General features: G+C 40.0%; 1 protein-coding gene across 1 annotated transcript in view; it reads right to left on the bottom strand.

The window, feature by feature from the left end:
• Nucleotides 1-9,677, bottom strand: part of LOC118786811 (transcription elongation regulator 1-like protein) — a 77,708-nt gene extending 68,031 nt beyond the window's left edge. The window contains exons 1-4 of the mRNA XM_036542147.1: nt 9,301-9,677; nt 8,173-8,473; nt 5,566-5,712; nt 5,111-5,291 (exon numbers count right to left, since the gene is read on the bottom strand). Coding sequence (XP_036398040.1) covers nt 5,111-5,291; nt 5,566-5,712; nt 8,173-8,445 — 601 coding nt within the window. The 5' untranslated portion in view covers nt 8,446-8,473; nt 9,301-9,677. The remainder of the gene's footprint in view (nt 1-5,110; nt 5,292-5,565; nt 5,713-8,172; nt 8,474-9,300) is intronic.
• Nucleotides 9,678-15,749: the final 6,072 nt, after the last annotated feature.

Here is a 15,749-nt window from a genome sequence, read left to right as displayed (position 1 = left end):
GTATTGTTTTGTTGAGGGCTTTTCCTGATCACTTGCCTTGAAGAGCAGTGAAGAGAATAAAATTCCAGATAAAGCACAAGCACATGGTCATAAATACTTCATACCATTATACAGCTATTCCTAGATTTGCTTTTAGGCGAGCTGGTCCATTTAAATTATACAGTAACCTCACACGGTTTTTTGTTTGTTTGTTGGAGGGGGGGGGGGGTGCATATGGTTGTGAATGCTATGTTGTTCCTATACAGAAATCTGTTGACAATTACATTTTAACAGAAAACAACATACTACTTAGCATGAACTTAGCCATGTATTTGTGTATCCTAAGACAGCAGTATATTGTCCCCCGGAATAATCACCTGGTGGGCATAACAACACACTTTCATTACCACAGTTTATCAAACCAAGCAATATCAAACCAGGCAATGATAAATGGAAGCCTTATTTGAACACAATCCAAAACTACCATGTAGAGGTACAGTTGCCTTTAAACAACATATTGGACAGGCTGATCATAATGTTGATTTAAAGTCAAAGGGATACTTAAAAACCAACAGGTCCTGTATGGTACTGTGAAAAATGTGTCTCAGTGAGTAATAGCTTCACTCTCTTCCTACTTTATTGATTATTATCGCTGTACCTTACTCTCATCAAAACAACAGAGCGCAGCCATGCAAAAACAGATCAATATATATTCCCCAAGAGAGCATATTGAGGTCACCTTTCAAAACAACTCACAATGACCCACAGACAATTTAGAGAACTTTGTTAAGAAGAGTAAAAGAGCCAAGACTGAGTCAATAGCTGTATGACAAAAACACAGCATGGCCATTTGGAACTGAATGACATGAAATATTACATGTTGCTTTTGGTCTTTGCCTTCATGCAGTATGGCTGCAACTATTGAAATTTGGCTTCATATTTGGATTGGACCTAGAGTACCAGTCAAAGGTTTGGACACAACTTTTATTCTTTATACCTTTTTATATCTTTTTACCATTTTCCACATTTGAGAATAACAGTAAACACATCAAAACTTTGAAATAACACTAATGGAATTGTGCGGTGACCAAAAAAGTGTTAAACAAATCAAACCTATCTTACATATTAGATTCTTCAAAGTAGCCAAAAAAAATCATTTTTAAACATTAACTTTTTGGAAAGATATTCACACATAGGCATCAATTTCACTACATATGTTTGTCTAAGAAACAAATTTCAAATATTTAAGCATACATCTTTAGATCAAAATGTCTTTGGATACAAGTTTCCCATTATCTTAATCCGGTGTGTCCAAACTTTTGACTTGTAGTATACAGCGGTAGAACAAATGTGTCCAAGTGAACTGTCAGCTGCTGTTTAGTGAGTACATTATTTTTTTAAAAGGGCAACATTCATAATCATAGGGACCTTCTCAGAGGTTAAACTGAGTTCATTTACATTACTGCAGAAAAAAAAAACTGTGAATGTGACAAAATTTCGAAACAAGAGAAGCATCTGGTGAAATAAAGCTAGCTATCATTGCACAGGCTGCGACTTTGGGTTGGCAGCCATCTAAATGCAGACATTCACATGCACAGACATCGTGACTTGTCCATTGGTGTCTAGTGTCTGTTTTGCCTAATTACCATAGTGTGCAAAAAAACCTTAGACACATAATATGCTTCTGAAATAACACCAGATGAACATTGCCAAACTACAACTATCTTCAGTTCTATTAGTAAAGCACTATAATGGCTGTTATAACCACTGTCACTACACATTCTACTGATAGAATTTGGAGTGATATGGATAATAATCTTCATCATCAGCATCACCATCATCATCATCATTATCGCTATCATCATCATCACTGTCATTAATATCATTAAGATTAGAATATGATTAAACATTAAGCTATTCATCAACTCTGCCATAAATGCCTTCCAGGTTTAATATAATATAGAAACGCAAGTCTAGAAATGCCGCCTTTTAAAAATGCATGCTCGTTGAGCTACCACCCAGCCATTAGACGAACACTTTCAGGATTATTTGATTTGGACACGCAACTCTTTCCACAGCACAGTGTGTTCCCAAGTCTCCTGTATTCATTTCATTAAGTGGCCAGCCTGAGGGGAAAAAAAGGTTTCCAAGGAATGTAAAGCTCCTGGGCTGAACAGAGAGATGAAGAGGGATTAATGGCACAAATAGACCCCCTGCCATCTCTTTTCTGTCTCCTAAAAACAAAACACTGAGCGGCACTTAAAAAGCCAGCTAATGATTGCAGTGCCTTTGTTTTGCCAAACAAGGAAACAAGCCACTGTGATGTTTTGATTTGGCAAAAGAACACACTGCACATAATGCTATGGCACTTACGCACGTTAATGTTCAAATCTGTTGAAAGATCAAAGGAGGTGAAATACCAAGGGGGTCTGTTTCTTTGATTAACAAGTTCCTCCATTTACCTCTAAATTTCACTCAGTGATGAGTGCTGCACTTTTGGGTTTGCAAAACATGCCAGTGATCTATGCAGTTTTGCTAGTAATAAAGTTGTATGTGCTTTCCCATATTTGAGAATAAAACTGATGGCACAATGGAAAATTTATTATGTTCATTTGTTGAAAAAAATCATCTGTTCTTTCACCCACTGTCATGCTTTAAGTGTCATTATATATTATTTGTTGGCATGGGCGGTCTCATGCCCTTTTAGCAGTAGGCAAAGTTTCAAAGGCTCTCCTTCATATCTAATCTCATTATCATATATGTCTGTGTTGATTCCCATAATGTGTTGGCGTGGTTTTGCATGAGAAAAAAGTGTATTTTTGTAGTACTTTGTTAAAATATCCAGCAAGAACATGCATATATTGCTAGCCAGCTAGTATTCACCCCACAAGCTAGTTTGCATTATAGTTAGCAATGTATTGTTTATTTTTTAGCATATGCACCAAACTGTGCCAACTTGCACCTAATACAATATATCATCACCAGGGCAACTTTCTATATTTCATCCAGGTACATTCATTTTCTGATACGTTTGCTAATTTTCATTTTCTCCAATGCAGCAATCTAACACCTCAAATCAGTCCCCAGTCTGTGAGCTTCCCATTAGCACACATGCATGAAACTGGCAGCTTGTGCCCCATGAAAAATCCTTAAAAGTGCAACTTTCTATGTTGTAATCAGAATCAAAAAAACAGAACAGACACTCTTGACGCCTGTGGTCCTCAATTTAATTCTACACAACAAAAAGCCCGGTTACATACATCCATACAGACATTCAATAAATCCACTAGATTAAAACCAACTGGAATTCATTTCTAAAAGCTTCCACCACCCATTCACAAAGGCCTGAGTCAAATCAAATATCTCTGAAAAATAAAGAACAAATATACCCTCTGACCAATTAATCACCTGTCTGAAATGTACCAGCACTGATCTATTGGGATGAAGTGGAGAGAGAACCCTGGGGGAGATCTCCCAATCAATGCAAGCTGCTCCTCCCATAATCGATATCTGAGCAGTATCAAAACTATACATGCGCTGCAGACAAACACCAAAGAGGCGAAATGCTGCAGGGGTGGGGTGAGGGACCATGCCTCCAAGCAGGAGTGTCAGGGTTTTGGCTGCTGCTTCCCACAGTGACCAACAGGCGTCCTCATAACATCCTGTCTGGGCTTCTGGCTGTCGCTTCCCTGGACTAGTTAATGTGTAACAGCTTTGTATAGTTAGTCTGACCACGTGCTTTGTTTGTTATTTAAACCCTGCCTGTTCACTTGCTCATTGCTTAGTTTTGGGCTGCCGTGCTTCATGGATGCTCTCGTGCATTAAGCCTGCTTTCTTTGGGCCTTCAGTGAAGATAACTTTGGTTTTCTGCCACCAATCTTTGCCTCTGAGTGATCTCTGCATTTGAGTTTCACCCTGCTCCGCTATATACAAAGAGTCACACAGGATCTCTTGTGGATCAGAGTTTCACAGGATCTCAAAGTGAAACTCCATTGAAGGCCCTGCATCACACAACAAGGGCAGCACAGACACACAATCAATCACCCGCACAAGTAATTGATCATTAAATTACAACTCAAACTGCGACACACGGCTGCCCTATCCTGTCACAATCAACATTTCCTCAAAAGAGCAGCATCCTCTCTGAGAAACTCAAGCACTGTGGAATGGGTTTCATTTGATACCTTCCGTTAATGGTGTGCGTTGTTTGTATGGTGCCCACTGCGTTAAAATGCAGACTAAAAGGCTACACACAAAGTGACTGTGCCTCCACTACACTCATCCTTTCCGGACATTCCTAGTAAAGAGGCTTTTTCAAGTCACAACTCCTAAGACTGTTAGGTTTCACGTACGAACGATGGCTGCGATTATTCAGGAGTCTAAACACACCTCTTGAAACACACTGTGAATTTAAAGGAGAATCAATTTCTGTTGCTCATGGTTTTTTGCACAGTTTGGGTTGAGAAAATCATCAGTGGGTACTTTTTAAGCAGATGCAATGCAAGAAGATGGCTGGCTGTTCCTCTCAGGCTTCGCCCAGTAACTGATCGAGTGTGGAAGGACAATAAACATGGAGTGCGTGCCCCGACTCCAGCAGGATGCACCATAAACAAGACTGTGCCGTTCCGAAAACTTCACAAAAAAACCATCTCACAAATACCCCCTCAAGTCCCAATTATTTCCACAAAGAAAGTCAGCAAAATTAACTGCAGTGGTTGGTTATCTATTAGCGTGGACATGTGTGCACAGTCGGCACTAGAGGGAAGCTGGCTGGCAAAATAGCTATTTTCACCTGCGCTGTCTGGCTTATCTTAGAAAAATATCATCTCAACAGATTCGTAATGTGTATGGTGATAGCCCTCCTCCCACTCACCCACACATAGCAAGTGTGAGAAAAAGGGTGAGATAGAGAATAACCCTTACTCTTTTTTACAAGAGCTGTGAAATACAAAATTATGTCCTCCATTCTCTTTCAGTCTGGCTAATGGTGAAGATTTCAGAACTTTGAGAACAGGCACCGAATAAAGGAAGGGGAGGCAAAGAACCAAGAGAAAAGAAAACACCATATAAACTAAGCATCTCAATGGCCAGGCTCGTAAAGCAGGTACAAGTAATAAATTCCAGCACTAACCTGATATACGCCGAGGTGACACAAACAGAGTGTGAACATTCCTGGAGGCAGCAGCTGGCCTAGATATGCTCATTGCCATTTGATTTGTCATCAGCAGTGGTTTCTCGTGCCTCTGGAAAATTCCTATATCCTCAGGTCCTGGCCAGGTGGTGTCCAAGGCGAGGGCGTTGTTTACATAAACCTGGAAATGCACCGAGAGACCATCATTTGTACTCCCTGGAAAGCGCAATTTCACGATCCTGTTCAGGATAGCTCTTGACATTAAACCTCGCTGATTATTTACACTGAGGCTCTGTGACACACAAGCAACATGCCTGCTTAGCTTGCGGTGTTAGGTTACACCTGTTTGCTGTCTTCTTGGCTAGCACTGGAAGTTGAAATAAGGACAATGAAGATTTTATCGTACTCCCACTTTAGATTTGTTGTTGTTTTTTGTGTTGTTTTTTTTTTTTTACCTTGCAATCCGGGACCCTCTTCTCTACCCATCCTTTCCCAAAAGGAGGGGGCAACACCGAGTGGTACACTTGAGGAAACACGGGGACCAAATCCATGCTTGTGGACTGCTGGAAACCCACAATGGGGGGGCGTGAAGGGAGATCCCACTGAAAAAAAAAAAATGTAACAGGAAGACCGCATTAGGAATTCACAGTGAGAGGGAGAGAAGGGAAAAGCACGGCTTCAAAGTCTTCGACATTCCTGTTTACCTCAAATCTGCACAGTGAATACTGAGCTACTCTATGACAAGCAAAGCAGGGCTCCTCATTTCAATGAGGCTGGGGGGGGGGGTATGACTGAGAACGCTAAGGATCAAGAGCGATCGATGCTGCCAATTGCCTGTGGAGGAGACTTTTCTGTCAGAAATGGTTACACAGCTCCGTTGTCGCACGATCGCTTCGGGGTGGGAACTGGGAGCTATAAGTCAACTTCATAATATGTTATGACTGTCTTATGCCAGGCAACCTTTCCTTCTTACACTTCCAACATTACAGTTTAATTTCAATTTAGGACAGACTCCTCGGGTGGACGTTAATTGTAGGTAACAGGTGGCACTTGCTGCTGATAACAGTGCTGATAACTCTGTTGACCTAATGTGACATAATGAGACTTCTTTTAAATAAGAATACACTGTGTGTTGTTTATTTGTAGATGACCAATGGATGGGAGGCAGATAGTTGTTTTAAGGACTGGATTCAAATTTGAGTGTTTCATACACAGAAAAGATATGACCACATAAGTGACTTCATAAATATCAGGTAAATGCATCCTGATGTTGTTACCAAAATGTATTCATGATAAACAGTCTGCTACCAGGAAACAGCCTTTAAGGTCACACAACTTCTGATAGGCATAACCTCTCTTAATATAACAAACACTTTTTATTTGATTATTATTTTAGACTGATCGAACATTGTCAGATATTGGGTATCAATACTGCTTTAAATAATCTGAACAGATAGATAGATAGGTAGATGGTAGAAATGGAGCAGTCACCTTTGAACACCATCTAAGTTTTTCTTAAACAGCTTGTTCCTTGAAACAAGCTTAAATATGTCTAAACAGATGTTTTGTTTTGTAATGAAAGCAGACTATTAAAAAGCAGCCAATATCCCCTCTTGGGGGAGTAAACTTGAGTCTGTACACTGGCAACACAGTGAGACATGAATAATAGAAAGACTCAGCAATTTCAGGACGATAGCCGGGTGATCACAAGCAAAAAACCCAAACATAACCGTGTAAAAGTTGTAAAATCCAGTGGCATTACCCTTAAGAGCACTTCGCACTTCATCTCTAAGACACGTAACATTGCAGCATCGAAAGGCTCTGCCTCCAGGCACTATCTCTCTGTGCTATTCAAATGCAGTCCCCTTGTGTTAAGCTCTTGTATTCCACACAAGAGCTAAAGATTTAAAGATTGTTTTTTTTTAAAACACTTGGGTCCCAAAGTACAGATCTAGTTTCCAGATTTGGTTTCCAGTGCTCTCAACATATAAACATCATTACAAAATCAAACAGGTGCATCGCTGTCTTGCATCCCTGTACTGAGTTGGAAATCAATCAAAAGTATTGAGATAGATTTGCATTGCAAAATAGGCTACTTCTCCAAACAGTGTTTTGCACGCCCTGTCTCCACACATACACACACAGGGCAAATCCCTCCTTCCCCCTCAGTCAATGATCTGAAAAGTCAAGGTCTACATCATTGCCCATATGCCTTTACCACTGTGATCAAGCCCTGTCCTCACTCTCCCCAGATTAAATGTCACGCTGTGTTTGGGTGCGTGATATAGATTAAGGAGAAAATGTGCATTGAGCTTTGTTGCACAAAATGCCCCTAGTGGCTCCAAGGAGACACTGCAGGCTGCACACCGCGCTTATCCAGTACATCATACTGCATTACTTCCTCTAGTATACAGCAATGGTTGTCACACATACGCCCCACAGGTCAGACACAGCCTTAAATTTAAATTAATTTATTTAATTCAATTAAAATTACCTATGTTTATCAGACAAAAGCAAAACAGCCTGAAAACACAATAAAGTGCCTCCTGGTGGCTGGTGTTGCTGCTGATTGTGATGATATTACTGCTTTCATGTTTGCATTAAAAATTGTTCAAGTTCCTTCTGCTATTTTTATGGACAGTGTATCAACCAGCACTGTAACCCTTGGGGTTTTAGTTTTGATTATTATCATTGACATTATTGCCAAAGCACTTTTTTATTTGTCATTTTTATGGCATTTCTTGTACAGTAGGTGTTCCATGCCTTGTGTAAAGTGCATTGCATTTAATGAGTTCCTTTTTATCATGTAACTGTGACAACTCTGGCCCTAAAACTCTCAAAGAAATAGCTAATAAACTGAAATCTTTAGGGACAGGATGAAGCTGGGTATCTGGAAAAACAAGATAGCATAGCAAGTGCCTTACATGTATTATGCATGAAGTTTAAAATGTACACTACCTGTGCGTGGTCATGTGTGTGTGCGCACGCAAACTTAATGTGTTCCAAAACACGCATTGTGCATTCAGAGCATCAACATTCTGAAACCAATAACACATCGATACCTGAACACTTGGCAGAGGGAACTGATGAACAGCCGGTTCTGGTACGGAGGGTATTCGCATCAAAGGCAGAAAAGGATCGCAGGACAGTTGCCAGCTCGTGGAAACGGCTTGCAGCATCGGAGGTGGGTGAGAAGAGATTAGGAAAGGAGGGGGCGCCGTGGCACCCATTCTGCAGAGCCCGGAGGCAGCCGGGAGCACCCAAACCCAAGGAGGAGGCTCCGCGCTCAGCGGCCACAACTGTGGCTGACCCTTTAATCTCCGAACGGGAAGCATCCTACATCCTACACCTCGGCGTGGTATCCTTCAGGGGACATCACCAAACGAGAAGTAAAAGCATGGAGATATGCCGAAGAAACACAGGGCGACAACACATACACTGAACGGACCAACGTGCACTGAGTTTTGACCAAACTCAAGTAAAGCTAACGTCATATGAGCGGTGCTCCAGTGAACGGCAGCTCTCTAAATAATCTGTCACTACATGCTTAAGTGAGTAAACGTGCGAGCAGGCTGGGATCAGACAAGAACCAGGGAACTTTAATGAAATCAATGGTGCAAGATTATTATTCATAATGCTCTAACATTAATTGGATATGGCGTATTACATCTCAATACGCATATGCTACGAGTGATACCAATGAAAAACAGAAAACAGTCGTGATAAATATGTGGAGAAGGTTATTTAATTATTTAAGCAGAAGATGGTAATTAAGGATTGGCACACCATACGTTCTGTAATCCTAAATTAATGTCTAACTCTCTACATAAAAGTCGAAAATCAGATTGGCAATCGACTTCCCGATCAGAATGAATCTGAAACGTTTTGCTAAAGCATGCACGTTTTCTGGCACTGGTCAAACGTCTTTGTCCCCATTGAAATATAAATAAATAAACGCGGTTCGGTTCTCCCTCCCCGTACTCTGCAGCAGACATCCGCTGTCAGATATCTAGGCGTTTCGTTTCAATATTGAACAGCAGCATTGCTTTATAATAAGATATTTTTTAAAAAAAAAAATAAGTTAGCAAGGAGGACCAACCGACATATCTATTGAAATATACGTGTAAAACTTTGTAAAAAGTTATTGACAAACATTGCTTATTGAAAACGAACAAAACCGTTCAACTCACCTAAAATGTGGCTTTTCAACTGCTTCAGTTACCTATTGGATATCATTGTTTATCCATCACATTCTTTTACAGTTCCCCCAATTGCTTCCGGTATCCACAAATGTTATTTTGATTTTGAGCAGATTCCGACTGTCGGAACGATCAATACTGGGGGGGAAATGAGCTGATATCACAGTCTAGCGAAAGACGCACGTTTCCCAAAAACATCCTGAGACCTTCTGTCCTGCGCGGAGGCGTGTGTCTCGGGAGCTCTACGGCAATCCAGCAGAGACGCTCACTGTCACTGATTATCTCGCAGCCGGTCCAGCCTCCTCCCTGCTAAAGAACGCCACCCCTGAAAACGGGACTGCTCTTGACTGAAAAAATATATATATGTTGCTTTTTCCCCCATTCCCTGCACAGTCAAGGAAGTTGTTCAACGTAACATGTGACGGAGATATCCACTGTATATTTCCCTTTGCAATAATCTAGCAGTTAGATGGCACGTCTTTCCAGCAGTCCCACCCGAGACCGCACTTCCTCAGAATTGAACAGGAATCGCATCAACTGTTTTCCTCAGCTCAAAAGGAAGTCTTCTATATGTGGGTCCAGCAGGACGCTTAGAACTCGTGGGTTAAGACGAAACTACCCACCTCATGGAACCTGAACACGGTAATTACGTTGGTTTCCTGTTTTATGCGAGGGCATGGATGAAGAGTAGATAAACAAATTATCTCACCTTCTGAACTTTTCCTGTAAATTCAGTCCTCTGCTGTTTCCCCTAACAAACGCAACTACAGGGTACCACTGTCGTGTGCATTTCATGGATGCACGATACATTACAGTACTTGTGTGATAGAACAGGTCCATTTTTGCAAAACATCTAATAGTTTACCGATGTAAACGCGTGTTTTCTTACCGCTAGGGGGAAGGTTTGAACTATACCGCAAAAAATGATACACTAGTTTAGCATTTTCAAAAGGATGAGCCCTTAATCTTCTCCTCGCGGATGCACGGTTTCATAAACTACGGAGGGAATTGTTCATCTTGTTAGAGAATGCAACTGGAACGAGCTTCAGGGATTTCAAAGACCCAATGAACAGAATCTAATCGCTGCATGTAGTCTGCAACTGGAGCATCCATGAACTGTTTAGATTCGGATATTGTTATTCATTCTAAATCCACGGATCGACATTTGTGTGGGTAAACGGCGATTCGAATGGCATCATCTCGTGAAATAAACTGACTTGCGATGTGACGATGAATAAAGTTGCAAGAACTTCTATTATCTCTCTTGGCAGGTTCTGTGTGGTTATGGCGAAAACCATAACCACATAGCAACAATTAATGCAACAATTAATTAGTTTCAGAGAAAGAAAAAGTGCGAGAATTTTGCGAAACGGCGTATCATATTAGTCAAGGTTTATATTTCAATATCTGAGAAGGTAGTGGAAAAGTACATGAAGTAAAATTGATTTTGGAAAGTTTCTAGCAGGACATTCGTTACACCACTTTAAGGTGTGCGCAGGTGAACTCCCGAGGGCTTGTTTCAAAGTTAAAAATAACCACCAGGGCAATAAGACAAATGGAACTGGAAGCTATTGGACACAGCTGACTCATAGAGATTAATAAACAAGCAGTGCATTTGAAAGCCAACAATTTCCTCAGTGCTTTAAAGCAAAGGCCTTTTTAAAAGTGAGATTTAATTTCCTCATAAACCAGCAAAACTTACATGTGTTGTGTGTGCCTGCCTGAGCAGGTTTGTGTGTGTGTGACTTTTTTAAACGTGGGATATACTGTTTTAAAGATACATGTAATGAAGCCAGTTAACAGGTAGCTTTGCACATGCAGCTTATTTAATTAGCACTAATATTGGATGGATTAGATCTTCTTTGACTAAACGAGCATTGCATGAATTACATTACACTCGGTTCACAACTGGAAGCTGTACGTGCACGGCTGGTTGTGCAGAACCACTGTTGGTTGAGTTGTCTATTCAACAGGAATTGCTCTGTCTCACACAAGGAAACTGCCTCCCATAGAGAGCTGTTTATGTACCAGGGTCACAACAGGGACTATAAGCGTTTTAAAGATTTAGATTGTTGTAAAAGTATCAGAAATGAAGATGCCATGAAGGTACCATGCACTGTCTGCAACAACATGACAGAGCATGTTGGTGACCCCACACAACTGTCAATGTCGACCCAAAATTGAGAGCAAACAAATTATCTGAAAGGTCACATTCACAATTATCATTTGGCAGACAGTATCAGAGAAACAGCTGGATGACCAGACAGCCATTACTGTATATAACCTTGACTCACTGAGAAGCTAATCTAATGTGCAGCATCTCCACACAGTATACAACCATTCGTCACTCAGGCAGAGAGCAAAGGGTATGTACTTTGCTGATGTGATCAATATGCCAATAACTGTCTTTATGAAACATAAAAGTAGTCCTCAATCACATTTAAGAACCTGAGGAGGTATAGTATTGCTCGTGGCTCCTGATTCACATCAAGAACATTTGTTACAGTTTCCTTGATGTCCATAAAATACGAGGATGTGACAGCGTATATTTTATTTCACAAGAATCTTCCCAATTGTGTATTTTTGTCCATGGCTTGCCCAGTGCTTGAGTTACAATATCTGGGAAAAACACCCAATTCAGTAGCTTTGACACACAAATCCTCCATTTATTCCAGGATCATATATAGCACACAGGTCATTGGCACAAAGAGACTATGTCTATGTCTTAGTGTAGTGACCAAACAGGAGGGAAGTGGATGGTCAAAAAAACTTACTCTTCAACTTTGTTGTTTTTCATTTGTTTGCATGGTTTTGTGAAGCACAAATGCAGATTTTCTTATCTATTTAGCTTCTCTCTCCCAGGCTCTTTCATGAATTCCAGGTCCTTTTTTGAAAGGGATCTGCATGTGCAGTGAGGGAGTTCCGTCCTGCGCTATTAGCCACTGGCCGGAGACCAATATGGAACACCTGAGACTTCCCGACTGCAGTGATTTGCAGTAATTGCTTGTCTGTAATTGGCAATCTCAAAATGGTGAGACGTTCTTACTCCTTACCTCATGGGTGGCATGACTGTGTCCTCTTCCTCTTCACAACTGAAAGTGTCAACACTAAACCAGAACATAGTCTATCTTCTGTCATTTATAAAATTTACCAGGATCATTGTTTTCTCATTACATAGAAATTAGCATCCAAAACATAGTGTACTTCATTGCAACCCTGTACCAAATCTGTCATGCAATGCATGAATAGCATTCATTTGATTAGTTAAGGTCACATTGTGGCCATTTTACACCACTGACCATTGACCAAGTTTGCTTGGTCTAGGACAGTGGCAGTATTTTCCGCAAAAAGGTTTCAACCATTCTTCACAGAGACCATGTGGTGGCATGCCTCCCAGCTGAAATACGGGTATTGGCACTTTTGCAGTCATATAGTCACACTGCTGGCTCTAATTCTAGTCCAGATTATTTCCCAAAAGTGGCAAAATGGTTTGTCTGGAAAACACGCAGCCAACTCGAAGCATAAAGGTACCCCTATTGTCACATTGTGGAGAATTTCCTCCAGAACTAACAACTAAATTGGTATGAACATGAAAAAGCTTTTTTTTTACACACAAAAAACCATTACCATTGGAACAGTGTTGTTGCCTTCAGCACAAAATGTCTTCCCACAACTCAGAAAGTCTTTAACTGAACAGAGATTTGCTGTTGCTGTTGCTGCTCTTTCCTAGAAAACCACATACATTGTATGCTGTTCACGCCAAATTCATATTAATTTCCCAGATCACCTACGTCGGAGCAGAAGAGCTGCCTGCTAGTGCCCCCTTGCATTGCAGCTAATGGGAGGATATTTGCCTTTGCGCGTTTCACATGAAACCATTTTAAACATAATAAAATGTTTGTAAGTTAAAAATCCATGTTATAATCAAAGTAATTTCATGCAACTTACTTTATTAAACTTCAGGTGAACTTATTTAATGTTAATTGCACAAGTTAATACTACTGTATCTAATGCAAGTAATAGGGATCAGCTGACAGGTGATCCTTACTAAAACTAAAACAGGCAAGCTTGTTAAACATGACAAACAGGTACAACACCATTATCACATTTTTGTCATTTAGCAGACACAACATATGTAAGTCTCTCAAGATAAGAGCATCTGCTAATTGCCAATATATAAATGTAAAAGTAAGTTCTCTCCCACTACCAGTTGTAGCTCACCAACTCTCGCTTGAACATATTAAACATGGCATAATGGAGAAATCCTCATATAAAATATTAGCGTTCATAACAGTTCCAGACAATAGTGTTGTTTTTGCGTACACCTTCGATGTAACAACTTCTCCACCTCCTAATAAAATGTGTTAATAATTGCAAAAAAAAAAAACAACAAAAAAACAGTGACTGTTATGTACTGTATAATTGAATGGCACTACTTTGTGTTACTGGCGCATGTATACGTTCATGCGTGCTGTGACGTGCATTGAGTTGAGTGATCACTCAAGCTCAACAGTAAAAATGTATTGAGCTTACTTGGAAGCCTGACTCTTGTGTCCACAAGGTTAAACATTCAAAGTGTGAAAAGTGTTTTGTAAGTGTCTTGTGTAACATTTCCTTTGTTTTTTTTGTTTTTTTTTTTAGTTTCCTCTTTCCTTATTGTGTTCATTTGTTAGTTTGCATTAGCAGTGCGTTGTGTTTCAGCATAAGTTTTGTGTTGACTGACACACAAATTGTGTCTTTCAATGGTTTCCTTCACCATGTATGGCTTCAGGCAAATGGATTCAGCTACTTGTGCTGCAGGTACAATAGTTCAACAGAAGTTCAACATGACACACAGATTGGACTGCAGCAGTCCTCCGACATCCCTTCTGGGAGTTGCTGTTTAACACATTCTGTCTGTTCCTGACAACTTGTCTTGCACCATATGCACCAGAATACCAAATGAATTCGGTGGTCCTAATTCATTACAAATGAGCTGTGAAACAGGTGCACAAAATGCCAATTAGTTCTCCTTTGCCTCTGAATTTTTTTGGATTCAGATTTGATTACAAGTTAGTGAAGATCAAGCAGGTTAATGCCTTGACAAAACCAGTGCGAAGTGAGTTTGACACTGACACTGAAACAAGCGAGTCAAGCACAAGGTACACCACACTTCATGTGTGATAGCTTTATTGTGAAATGCTTAATAATTTAGATTATTTTTCAAAGTAATACATAATCAAACCTTAGCAAGACTGGAACTCAGCACTCTCCATGCAAATGTACAAGGCATAGTATAGTTTACATTTTTTTTTATCAAATAATTATCCTTTCATGTTCAGTAATGGAAAAATGTAGACAGCAAGTCAATAACCACAGAATGCAGTATCTCCCAACCACCCTCCCCAGCCTTGAAAAATTTTAGTTGATTATTTGACTCATTTCAAATAGGGAAAACTGCAGGCAAATTTAATTAAAGGACCCACATAGCCTGAAACTTAACAACATTAACATGAGGATGAGAATTAAGATTAGGATGAGAATTCATAAGGTGAATTTATTGTCATTCTCATAAATGTACCATGATTTTGAGATTAAAAACACAATCTTATTAATACTTCATTTATTTTTATATTCATTTTTGATTATATGAAACCTTTCCTCAATAATTCTATGGAGCATATGAATGATGACCTAGGCCCATCTCTCATTCAAAGCAGGGTACACCTATATTACAAAAGATTTTCACAGGAGTACTTAGTGTATTGTGCTGAATAAAGGCTACTTTATCAGAAATTCAGCTTTTTTTAAAATAGTGATCACATAATATTATTGCCAGCAGAGCAGCGTTTGTAAAATTCCCAATGATCACTTTACAAACTGGAAACCTAGACCTAAAGCAAAAAGTGTTAACAAGTCCATTGATTGTTGTCAGTTGTCTAAAATTGTGTATGATGTCACATGAATGCACAAGTTTGCAAAGAGATTGGCCTGCAAGATGAATATTTGAACAAGGTAATTAAAGTTGATTCATGTCCCTCCCAATTTGTCCACACATCTGAGCATTTTGAGTATTCAAGAAATTTGCCTAATAATACAATGTAATAATGTTATCAGATGACTGAAACATCAGGTTTGCACTTCACATCAGCAGCACTACTGAGTAATGACTGGGGAAGGAACTGAAGGCAGTAGGGAGTCTGCACTTCTCCAAAAACTCCTGCTTAGTTTGCTGTTGCCTGGTGGGTGTTAAAAGAATTTAATGTGCCTTGAAGCTTTCCTGAGTAACCCTGATATAACGTTGTCTAAGGCAGAATTGACAGTTGTTAGCGACGTGTTGGCAAGCAACTCCAAGGTGTGCTGGAATGAGCTGGTGTTATGTGTTTTTTTTTTTTTGCTACGCTGTCAGGACTTGCTGCCATAGAAAAAGAAATTGCCATCTAATGGACACTGATCTTGCT

This window comes from Megalops cyprinoides, chromosome 1 (assembly GCF_013368585.1).
Source record: "Megalops cyprinoides isolate fMegCyp1 chromosome 1, fMegCyp1.pri, whole genome shotgun sequence".
Classification (NCBI taxonomy): domain Eukaryota; kingdom Metazoa; phylum Chordata; class Actinopteri; order Elopiformes; family Megalopidae; genus Megalops; species Megalops cyprinoides.
This window is presented reverse-complemented; position numbering and strand designations above follow the sequence as displayed.